This window comes from Rhodnius prolixus, unplaced genomic scaffold (genome assembly GCF_049639745.1).
Source record: "Rhodnius prolixus isolate KJV_2025 unplaced genomic scaffold, Rpr scaffold_4, whole genome shotgun sequence".
NCBI lineage: Eukaryota > Metazoa > Arthropoda > Insecta > Hemiptera > Reduviidae > Rhodnius > Rhodnius prolixus.
This window is the reverse complement of record NW_027411614.1, coordinates 36,021,512-36,034,441: the sequence shown is the minus strand read 5'-3', so window position 1 is coordinate 36,034,441 and position 12,930 is coordinate 36,021,512. Positions and strand designations below refer to the sequence as shown.

At 32.7% G+C, this 12,930-nt stretch overlaps 1 protein-coding gene across 2 annotated transcripts in view; it reads right to left on the bottom strand.

The window, feature by feature from the left end:
* LOC141456548 (inactive tyrosine-protein kinase 7-like) overlaps nucleotides 1–12,562 on the bottom strand; it is a 157,382-nt gene extending 144,820 nt beyond the window's left edge. For both annotated transcript variants that reach the window (XM_074132685.1, XM_074132686.1), the window contains exon 1: nucleotides 12,280–12,562. In XM_074132685.1, the coding sequence (XP_073988786.1) occupies nucleotides 12,280–12,319 (40 nt within the window). In that variant the 5' untranslated portion in view covers nucleotides 12,320–12,562. The remainder of the gene's footprint in view (nucleotides 1–12,279) is intronic.
* Nucleotides 12,563–12,930: the final 368 nt, after the last annotated feature.

The following is a 12,930-nucleotide window of genomic DNA, read 5'->3' as shown; positions in this document are numbered from 1 at the left end:
GTAATGCCTATTTTTTCTGGCGGTTTTTACGTCTAACTTTTCCAAAAATTAGGTGTCTTGAAAGAAGGTGACTAGCACTAAAACACACTTTACAAAATTCCCATATTAACCATTAAATTAAATCCAAGGCGTAGACCAGGGGAATCGAACCCACTAAACCAACAATACGTCTTAGCATTGCGGACCCCGTCTCTCTCTCTAACCGCTTGGCTATCGGGTCGACCTAAAATTTTAAAAATTCGTAAAATTCAATTAAAAGGAAATTTTCCATCAAACGCGTTGTATTTTTATATTGTATCAATGGTTTCCCAGCATGAGAATTACTAAAATGAAGATTATCTCTAAAATAATAATTATTGTATCTGATAAAAATTTTTGGGTAGCTCTAAAATTTACAGTTTAAACTCTCCGGTCTTCATAAACTATAATAAATAGATATCAAGAGAAAAAGTTGTAAAAGACTGCTGCTTTCTAATTTTAAAAAGGAGAGGAAATAAATCAAAGTGGAGGAAATATTTTTAATAATTCTTACCTTAAAAAACAAAAAAACAAATGAGCTTTTTAGATTTTAAAACTAAGTTATAATTAGTTTAATTTATTAGTTAACCAGAATCTATATAGGTGAACCTAAAAAAACTAGACTAATGTAAACCCATCCTGAGGCAAAAAAACTTGCCGTTACTTCTTTCACTAGACAATTTTTTCTATTCTCCAATTAACTTACATAAAAAAAAACTAGAGTGAATAGATTTCGTTATATTATTCACCATTAGTCTGAACATAGAATTCGTTTAGAATCGTAACTGTGGAGAATTAGAGACAACTTGTATTAATGTTTACATTTCAGTTTAATTACAGTTAAATGTTGGTTACACTTTGTTAGTTAAAAAGTCTGAATGTTTCTTATTAAAGAAACTAACCAACTTATTTAAGCAATAAGGATGCAAAGGCTGCAGTAAAGAGGAACCTATTAAATAAAGAAAAAGACAAATCAGACCCTGGACGAAAATCTAGAAGGTGATGACCCACTAGGTAAACATGTAGATAAGACGAGTAAACTGACAAGGAATATTAAAAGCATATAACTGGACAGCTTCTTCAAAGATATTTCATTTTATTTCCTTATTCTAAATTGGAAGTTATAGTTTGCTATAAACTAATTTTTACTCATTATAACCTTTATTTTAGTTTATTATTCCTGGACTCTAACTTTTTCCAACACGAAATTTGTAAGTATCTGTGGGATATTTACTTATAAACTCTTTATAAACGAATATTTGTCTTTCGAAAGAGAACTTACCAAACACTTTTATTTTCAGATGTCTAAAGCTCTATTATAATTATAATCAAAATTTAAAAAACTAAATAATATAAAATGGGATTTTGAAATGAAATTCATCTCTCGATAAGCTACAGATTATAAAAATTAAAAATTCTGTATGATGATCTGTGAAAAAGACAGCTCTTTTCATACAGATTTTAGATTTCTCTTTATGATTGGTTCTCAATTTTTAAGTTTCAATTTGAATCTATTGCTTCGGTTTTGTGTTAAATTTTCGGTTTACTTTTCTGCATATGACGCAAGGCACTCTAATACATCCTATCGATAGTTTAACGACATGAACGACAAACATTTTAATAATAAAATAAAAGACAAGTGAGTTGGCAATTTATTCCTTTTGTTTGTACGTTTTGTTTTACAATAAAATGTGTATTTTAAATTTCCTAATCAAAGCAAAAATGTATATAAAATTCTGCTAATATTAGGATATAGTATTCAATTTATAATGTAATTAAACCTAAATGTTCCTTTGATAGCAAATCTAAGGTTTTTATTCTTTGAAAGGAAATAAATTTTAAACCCTACGTTCCCTCCCATCAACTAGCGGCCCTTCACGTATATTGGAACTCTTTCATGCAAAAGGAAATCTCTTTGATCTTTACAAAATCATTCAATATGTTGTCTCCTTCTGAGATATATATATATATAAAGGATATAAATATATATGTATATATGCTTTACAAAATGGAACTTTTAGAAGTCGAATTAAATTTATTAAAGAGAAATTGGTAAATCTGAATTCTATAAGATTTAAAAGATGTATATCCGAACAGAGAAACTTGCTTGTTTGAATACGTTTTTATGACATAAGTTATCGATCTTGCGAGGGGATACATTTGTAAATAAATGAACTGATAATGTGTATGTACACGAATTCACATACATAGAGGTGTTCACAACATTAGAAACAGTGGGATCAACCATAATTTCTAGCCCCTGTGGTAGTTACATGTGAACATGTTACAGTTACTTTTAATGGTGTAAATACAGATGACTGAAATCGGCGAGTTGTTGATAGAATTTCATACAGTATACTAAAAAAAAATCCGTAGATTAAAACTACTGATTTCAAATAGTTGGGTTTAATAAGTTGGTAACACGTTTCTTGTGAGTAAATCCATTAAAAGTACTAAAAAAATACTTTTAAAAAAAGTTTCTCTAATTATGGTTTATAAGAAATATTTTATTCCATATTGTGTATCTTTGAAGAGAGATATTGTTGCTGAAAATTAAACAATTAGTAAAAGATAACAATTTAGACGACACGTTTTTAACAACTCCAGCGATCCTACTCGTTGTCGTACAATTACTTAAAGGGTATGTACGAGTATTACTTCATGGTAAAGAAATCTTCAAAGGCATTCGGTAAAATTATTTAGCTTTGTTTTGACTGAAAATTCAGTCAAATTCGAAATTTTACTTAATTTTTATTGAAACTTTTTCTGAAATGATGTGATAATTAAATCGTTCTAATTTACGGTTAAACTTTAACAAATGCAGCAAAAAAAAGACCTATCTCACGTTCCAAAAATCAACACTTTACAGAAAAATGCTGAGTAGCTTCAAAATGAATAATAAAGAATTAGAAAATGTTTAGAGAAACAATAGACAATGCTCAGGCGTTTCCACGATGTTTCAAAAAATAAAAATAAATAAATAAAAATTGGACAAGTTACGTAGGAAGTTAATTATCTTAGCTGGAACAATTAATTTGACACTTTAATAATAAATAATTATAAAAGTCACAGCAAAGTTATTAGGCTGCTTTTTAAATATTAATCTGAATTAAACTAATTTCTTTTAATTACAGGATATATCTGACAGGCGAGCTCATGTACTGGCTTTACAATAATAAGTGGGTGTTCAACTTTTCTAATTTATTATTTATTTCAATTTATTAAAAGTTATGAGCTCAAAGACCTCATACCTTGTGCTGATTTTGAAACTACAAAAAGGAAACTACAGTGAAACGACCGCTCAATGGTTTTGGCGTTTTCACACTTCTAACTGATAAGTTCACTTCGTTAGAACATTTACTAAAGTTAGATAATCTAACTTTCTACAGGAACTATTTAAAAAATTAGAGTAAGTCTAATGTTTCAACGCCCAAAAAATTAACCGGACTTTATGGTCATATAAATACTTCTATCAAGTTTAAAAGAAAAAAAAACTGGAAAGGTTTTTCATGAAAAATGAGAAAATTTGCAATTTCTAACTACGGATTTCCTTCAAACTTTGTTAAGAAAACAAAAATTATTTATACTTAATTATTAAAAAGACAATCACACCATATTTTATAAGAATATCTCAAGACAACAAGAAGGGCGTCACCTTTACTCTCTGAAAATAGTTATAGTAATAGAAATTACAGCAAGGTTTTCAGCTCTTCAAGCTGCCCTGCCTTTGCTGCTTTGGAGGAAAAATAACTGAAAGAGACTTGCTGAAAATAACTGGAGTTAAAGATGAAGATACTTTTGAAAATAGAGTACTTGGGAGGTGTGGCTATTAAATAACGAGTCTACTGCTGTAAAACATTTTATTTTAAATTTATACATATTTAGTTATTATCACCTTCAATATACACCTCTCCCCTATCCTTACAACGCTCCATGCGAATTTACCATTGTTCGAAACAGTGCTGGAAGTCTTTTTCTGTGAGCTCCTGCATGACGCGTGCCGCTTTTTCTTTCACAGCTTCAACGGACTGAAATCGTGTTCCTCTTAATGCAGATTTGACTTTGGGGAACAGATAAAAGTCATATGGGGCCAGGTCAGGCGAATAAGGCGGATGGCCTAAAACTGGGATGTTGTACTTGGCTAGGAAACGTCTTGACAGACAATGCTGTGTGAGCCGGCGCGTTGTCTTGATGGAGAACCCATGACTTGTTCTTCCAAAAATCGGGTCGTTTTTTTCTTACTCTTTCACGGAGTTGAGCAAGCACCTCACGGTAGTAATGTTGATATTTTCACCCGTTTTGGACGTGAAAGGGTGACCCGGGCGGTCATTATCTCCGACGTCTTCTCGGCCATCTTGGAAACGCTTGAACCACTCAAAAACTCGCGCAGGTGATTAACATTAATCACCATAAACTTCTTTCTAATAACAGATAAGTTTCAGTAGCGGTTTTATCAAGTTTTGATGTGAAATTTCACGACAATTCGTTGCTCTACTACATGTATAGTATCATGTTTTCGGCAAAACAAAACTAACACCTCTTACACAAACGACAGTTCCGGTCAGACAGATTTCTCTACAAACACGTGAGACGCTGCAATCTAAAGAGAAGGCTTTACGCTGCACAGCTGTGTTGGTCGTTAGGGTTTGGCGCATGTATAGTTCTTCTGTAGCAGCATCAGTCTCGTTATTTAATAGCCACACTTCGTGTTTACTATATTATTGACATTGAAGGAGTATAAAAGTAGCATAGGATTCTATACAATGTGTTGATTTTTCCAACCCTCAAAAATAAATAAACACTAAAAGAAGATAAGAAGTGGTTTAACAAACAACTAATTTAGAAATCACAATTGATGTTTTAGTCTACACTGACCGGGCCGGCTCTAAGTTCTTCCATTTGTGAAGTTAATGTAACCTTATCTAGTTACAATTAATATGATTCTCTAATCGCTGTAAAAAAGTAAAAGCAGCCTCACTTGTAGCATGACAAACAAAGTTGAACCCAGACATTTTTGCGTCAAAAAAAGAAAAAGGAAATAACTAACAAAACAGATCAAATAAAAGATTTAACCATCCTTGGCAAAGATCAAGTAACCATTGCCAGTTAGAAGATGTTCTGAAGTAGCTTGGAAGGTGTGTGTTACGGTGGGCGGTTGTCCGGCCGAGTGTGACCATACGACTCCAGGTCGTCGTCTCGGCTGGGAAATCTTTAACCCTTCAAGTCTTAGATGTGTGGGTAGAAAGAGAAAAACTTTATTTTGATTTATTAATAAATAATGTCCAGTTAGATGAGGGTTATATTTTTTTAATCAGCTTTTTAAAAAAACTAAGTTTCCGCTTTCCCAAAATTGTTTGATCAGTCAGAAATTTCTGCGAAGATTAGATTATGCTCTTTGTATAATTAATCAATATTGTTTCTTGTTTTTGGCCTCTTGAGCTTAGCAAATCAGCCATTTAAATTCTTCTTTCAAAGCTTCTTTTGTATTTTGAATAATTACGGAGTTGTCTTGTTGTTTTTTAAAAGCTCTGTGTAAATGCTGCCATCTCAGATGCAAGTATAGTGTTTAGATTGGCAGGTAAAGGACATCCAGACGCTATCACAGCCCTCCACAATCGTTCTCTTCCTTTAGTACTGTTAGCACATTCCAGGATTAGATGGTTGGCATCTGCTATTATTCCAGAAGTAAAGGAACACTTGTGAAATGTTTCCACACCAATCCTGGCTAGATGGTGCGGCAAATAATTGTGATTAAACCTCATTCTAGTGACTGTGCTAACAAATTTCCTATTGTTGTTCTTATATCTGAAAAACCATGGTTTTTTGGGGACACTAGATTGGATGGATGGGTAAAGTTGGCCTTTTCTCGTCTTTGACAATTCGTATATCCACTGCCATTCGGTATAGCACTCCGCTTTTGTATAATTTTTACTAATTAATCATTAATAATAATGATAATAATAATAATGTAAAATGGAATAGAAAGATATAAATAACGAGTCATAAGTCAAATGACTAAGTCAGGAGGGATGATCACCCTTCTGAATGAGTCAGAGGTAAAATGCTTCAGAGTCTTGTGAAAGGCTCTGCTGGAGAACAATCTAGAACTCAGATTTTGAAAATAACATATTTTCTGTTCCAATTAGTATTCAAATTTCTAAATGACAAATGTTTTTTAAATTCCCTCTAACAATGGGGAGATAATAGCGCTTAAAAACGACTCTCACTCTGGATATAAATCAAACTTCAATTCGTTTCCACCACAGTCCAGCAATGAAGAGCACGTCCCATTATCACATGAAAGCATAGGTTTTTAACGTGTGCATCCATTAAAATCCAAAACCCATTTATAAGTTTAATTTTACTGGATACAAAACAAATTGGAGTTATTCTGTTTTCACAGACAAACATGGTGTTATATTTAAATTCTTCGGGTACTGGAAGACCCTCAAAACTTTCTTCAACAAGAAGTTCAGTATTGTAGGCTTAATTTCGAAAAACTTTTAGGATTTTAATACTTTCTCTTACACTTAGTAAAAAGAAGTAACAAATTAAAAGAGAATGATTTCGAATTAAAAGAGGTTGTCCTAGTAGGAAACTACATGTGCATTTAAAAAGACGAAACTCTAAACCCAGTGCTCTGCCTAATCGCGTGTACGTAATAACTTACTGGGAATCATTAAATTACTTAATAACAGCTATTTAGTAACTGAGTTTTAAATTGAAGGCCATATTATTTCATTTATTTATTTAATATAGAGGATTTGCCTTTTGGTATTTTTCAAATTTATTTTAAAAATTATTAGGCACTTAAAATATAAATAATTAGATTGCAAACTGATCGATAGTGAGCAAATTATTGCAATTCTTTATACAAAGAAAAAGAATAAGACAAAAAAAAGCAAACTATTTGTTACTAATAAAAGGGGAAAAATCAAACGATTTTCTATGAACACAATGTGTTTTGAATCCACTGTGATAAATGATGAATAGAGGGGGAAATATTTGAGCCTATTATCCATAATTGATATTGCCTTCCACAATGTTTGTTTACAGGCTTTAATATCGAAGAGCATTATTCAAATAAGCGAAATGAGGATGACAACCAATTTTTCAATTTTGTCAGTCTAATGAATAATGCAGTTTTATCGGATTATCATTTATAATAAAACTAGGGGGAACATTTTGTGTATTTATTCAAAAAAATTTAGAATATCTCCCTGTCTCTGTATACAGTGATGTAAACTTGATATTTCTGCCGCTGATCTTGGACAGAATCTTTTAACCAAAAAAACAAGGTGATTAATGTATTATCAGGTTTTTGAAAAGATCTTTATGCTTCTTTCACTTTATTCATAAACAAGTTTACTGATCTTTGAATCATAGGCTTCCGTCTGTAGAAGTAAAGCAAACGCATTCATAAAAAAACACACGCAAAGCTTCAAAAATAATTTGTGATTTCTTAAGTTTTATTATTTGAATTTGTAATTCGCCCAACAAATGAAAGAAAGACTTAACGCTGATAATGGACATCTCATCATTGAATAAAATATTTAAATAAACTTTCTTGAATGTTACTAAGTTCAAACTGAAGTAAAAAGAAGTCTTGAGAATGGTTTTACCATACTGCAGAATATAAATCTGATATTGTAAAGTTACACGGCACATAAATAAATAAGAAATATCTATACAAACAGTTTCTGTTTATAACAATAATATATAAACAAAAAAAAAACAGTACATTTGATAAAGAACGGTACGGCAGAAATGAATGGAGGAGAATGTATAGTGGTTGGATAGAATACCAGTTAGAAAACTAGCACCTGGCCATTTAAGAGGGTTAAAGAATAGTGAAACCCGAGAGGCTGTAGAAGATTAAACACTGTAACATGAACATGAAATAGGAAAAGGATCAAATAGTGTAGAACACCCTCGCAGGTAGCGGACGACCTACCGAATGAATAAGATTAAGTGTACCTACTTTGCAATTGGTTCTAGGCTTATAATAAAGTAGATTATATACATATACAGTACAGTATTTATGAATTACCACAACTGCACGTCAACTACACACTAAATAGAAAAAAATGCAGGCAAGAATTATGTTAAAGAACAAAAAAATACACAAAAACATTTTAGAATTCTATCTACCCAAAAAGTACTACAAAAAAAAAAATGTTTATAGTTTATCACTGGTAAATTATGTTTGGTTTCCATCGCGCTTTACGATGAAGTTTTTTCAATCTTGTAAACAGAAGAAGTGCCAGAAAACTAGTCTATTTAAATGAAATTCAGTTAGGTTTTTCTTCTGTTTAATAATTTAAACAAGAAAAGTTGCTAGGCGTAGTTCTATGAATGGAATAAACGTTGCGGCAGATCATGCGTTTAAAGATTACTATGGCATCGAACTTTGGGGTTCAACCAAACGCTCAAATCTGCAAAGGATGCAGTCCTTGCAATCTAAAATTCTTCGCTCTTTAGTTTGACGCTCCTTTCTACGTCACCAATCAAACCATTCACACAGACTTGAACATTCCTTTCGTCACACAAATGGCTGAAAACACGATACAGAATACTCCATCTTAACATTCAATCACATCACAATCCACTTGTACAACATCTATCTTCCAAAATATTTCCAGACAACATTTCTAGACGTCTTAAAAGACTATGGCCTCGCGATCTCCTCTCTGAGGAAGAGAGTCATTAGAATGTTATTGGAGTGTTACCGCTGAGTAACTTCTCCACTCTGATATGTGTGATATGTTGCTACCCTTGTTGCTTTTAACGCAATGCGTTGATTGTAACTAAATAAATGATTTAAAAAAAGAAAAAAGATTACTGTGCAGCCCCTTTATAATGGATGAACAGAAATAGCTGAAACTAACTAGAAGTTTGAACTGAAGACTGAACGTTAATTAGCCATTTGGTTTCCTTCCGCATTAGGCCACATATTATCAAGAAGGCCTTTGTGCATAAGAACAACAATGGTTCTTCAGCGAAAGATAGGTAGGTTGTCGTAATATATTCAGTAACAGAATTGGTGATAATGGTAAATAAGCACTCGAGTCTGATTAGGCAGGCTCATGCACAATGTATGGGCATGAGACCAAGGAGAACTATGTAACACCCCCTTCTGACGCTTGTTCGGGAGGAGTGTTGAAGCCGTGCCGAATAGCGGCGCAACAGAGAACTCGGCGCGAGTACCTCTATTGTTGCTATCGATCCGTTGTGCGTGGTAACCACCCCCGGGCTCCTGAGCAATCTGCCGCCCTTTCCTCACGGCCTTCACATCTCTCCGCTTCCACGTTCCTCTCACCCAGTCTGTGGATCCCCTCCAGTCTAGTTCACCTCACTGTACATACTGCCAACCCTACTGTGTCTGCCCTTGCAACTACTGTATCCCTGTTTATTCTATTTGAGGATCCAAACTCTATTAGGTACTCAACACTCGACAAACAGTGGGCGCCTCTTGCTAGGTGCACTACCCACCACTAACTTCGTGAACTCTATCCTCCATATATAATGTACACAACACTTTTGAATTTATTAATTTTTATGCATAAACAAGAAAAGAATCAGGAATAGACACAAACGATAAAATACTTACAGCAGAATTACAATTCAAAATTCTGGGCACTTATTAATTATTTGTTCAAACACAATTAGTGAGATAAGTAAGGAAAATATATTGTTAAACAGTTTAACCATTGTACATCAAACATGGACAGCATTGTGCAGCCTAAAGTTTGAAGAAAAGTAATCTGTAAAGATATCTCGATACACTTGTCGATAATAATTGTTAGCAGTTTGTTTAAAACCCATTGTTTTGGTCGATCCAAGAAAATGAGTAGGTGAAGATCAGGTTCAGAACAGGATTACCAACACCATTCTATTGTGCTTGAAATTAGGTTAATTATAAAAGTTGATAGATAAAAAAAGACACTTTTTTTTTAATTAAGACTTAATCCTAAGGCTAAAAAATTTACCTTAAATAAATGAGATGGAAGAATCAATAAACAAGAAAGAACTATTGGCACTTCAAAGCTCAGCATTGGGCAAATCAGATTGAATATTTAATAATACCTAATCAGCAGATAACAAAATAATACAAGTCTGATGAACAAAAATGCACTTTTGTCACTTTTCCCTTTCTAAAGTGGTCTCTGCGAATGTCTAAACATTGTGTTTTTATAGTTATCAAAAACGAAATAATCGCAGGGAGCTCAATAATTGTATTTCATTGACTATGAGTCCCAATATACATATATGAAAGCGAACATTTTCCCCAACCTTGAAGATCAATTTTATTTTTTAAAGTTTTCTTTCTAAATTCTCGAAAATAATAACTCCTAATAACACTACGTGTATGTACAGCTAAAAGTATCTCATTCCAAGTAGTTCCAGTAAAATTCAAATTAGGAATCTTCTGAGGAAGAAAGGCTGCTAAGATTTCCAGTGAAATGTATAGTTACTTTACACAAAAAATAAAAACTAAATGTATATACATATATTTATTTAAACAATCAAATCTGAGTAAAATCCAGACGGGAAGTGAAGAAGATTTATTTCTATGATCTCTCCGCTGCATAATAGATCTAGGAAGGTCCCAAGCACTTGTCCTATGCACACGAACAGTCGAGGTAGCAAAGTCTAGAACATTGGTTTGAAATTTCTTTAATGTAAGTTGATTTTAGGAGTTCTTGGACTTGAATTAAAGTTTAATAAAAAAATCAGAAGAAAATAATTAGTACTAATTCTTGCGGAAGTATTTAAATATTATTTGTACGATTATAAAATAATATCGTAATTGATTTCCGTTTAAAAAATAAATAAAATTCTTTAAAGGCCAGAACAGATAAGACAGGATAAGACGTGCACAGACCTGTTTTAGCATGACAGTTGCTGCAATATGAAGACAGTTTTTTGTCCCTCCCCGTATCCAAAGAAAAGTTTTAAATCATATCTATTTAACTATAACATTTGTAAAATTCAAGTTCGTTCATGTTAGTACTAACTGATTTCTTTTTTTTTTAAATGATGTAGGTATTTATTATTTTTAATATGCCAAAAAAAAACATCTTACTTTATTTAATCTATACTATCGATTGGTTCTCATAGTTGTTATCCTGTTTATTCACAAAATCCTGGAGGTACAGAGACATCCTTCAAATTCATTATCATTATACTACAGAGAACCTCTCTATTTTGGAGTAGAAAAAAAAATCGATAGATGAAGTGAATTTTAATGTGGTATTATTAGGGTATAGAAAGAAGTTTTTGTTGTAAAAATTCATAGAGTATATCAGCAAAACGTCTGTCTAGGATGCCTGATTGGTAGTTGGACGTAAAGCCATCCTGAGTGTACTTAAAAATCAGCCAATTATGGATTAAACAGAGTTAGAAAAAAATTATCAATTTTAAACGCTGTTTTAAAAGATAACGAAAATAATAGATAATAATTTGGCACGGATACTTGAAGATCACTGGATGATGCTTTGCTTGTGTTCTTTAATTCTGATAAGATTTGAATCCATCTTCCGAGAAAGGTTTATCACGAACGCGTGAACAGCATAAAGGCTTCCGGCTAGTTCATTGTGCACCCTAAATTAAATGAAAGATAATTTCTCCAAAGACAAGATGAAGCAATCTTTGAAAATGAACGAAAGTGAAAAAAATATTTGATAAAATCCAAAAGCATGTAGTGATGGACCAAATTATAGATCTTGCAAAGTGACAACAACTCTTGAATACCAAATTCATTGAAATATTGAATTAGATAACTGAAAGGCCATAAAATGAAATCAAAGTGAAATTGTACCAAAAAAGAAAGAGGATATAATCAAGACAAAAATTAATGCGAAGAATGTAATGCCAGGAAATCGTGAATACATCAAACAACCAACTACAGGAAGTGAGTCTAATAAATAAACAATGCCATGCTTTAGTAATGATAAGATAAATTAGAATTCCAATCATTCTGAGGAAGTACAATTGAAACATTACATTGAAATAGTACTAAAAGTTGTGCAGAACATCTTAATAATAACACAGACCTTATCAATGTTTGGATTTTAGATGAGATGTTAACATTTTTGTATTTCAATGAATCTTAAATTATTAATTAAAAAAAAAGTGCTGATCATTAAATAAGTGATTTGTTTCATGCAAACAACTCTCATTGAATAATTTTAATCAATAATAAATATAATTTACTGGAATAAACATACTGATCTATCTTAAAAATAGATATCTACTTACCAATAAGAAGTATATATCCGTTAATACTCGCAAACATCATAATTACGGGCAGCACAAAAAAAAAAAATAGAAACCTATGAACAGGTAGGAATACTAAGGTGACAATTGAAAGTTCACGTTATCACAAGTACGGCAGAGATACGGCAAGAGTATCGCCGGTACGTCTAACAGCCGGTTCTCTAACCATGTGCTGTTATACTCTCTACAAGCCAACAAGCATGTCCGCAAAGTACCACCCGTTCGTATTACCGATCTTGTTGTTTAAAAGTGGTGGGGGGTCAGCATAGGCCTCACCAGCGGCACCTGCCTCCAGTTGGATCAACTAACCACTGCCGACAGGTTTGTACATGCGTTCTTGCTCTTTCCTCTCACTCTATTCACACACTCTCTCTTTTTATTCCTTCTCTCTCTCATACACACATTGGGAGTGTGCTTAGTTTAACTATTTCTCCTTATACCTCAACACTCCCTATTTTCTGTCTCTTTCCAGATCAAGACGACTTTTTTTTTTTATACAAAACACACAAACTCAACAGTAAACATAAACACACTCACACACACGAACACATTATGTATTATGCCGGCGTTTGCTTTTGCTTCACTCATGACTCATAATAAGTGCCTGTGGCCGAATGGGTCCGCCACCGTTTT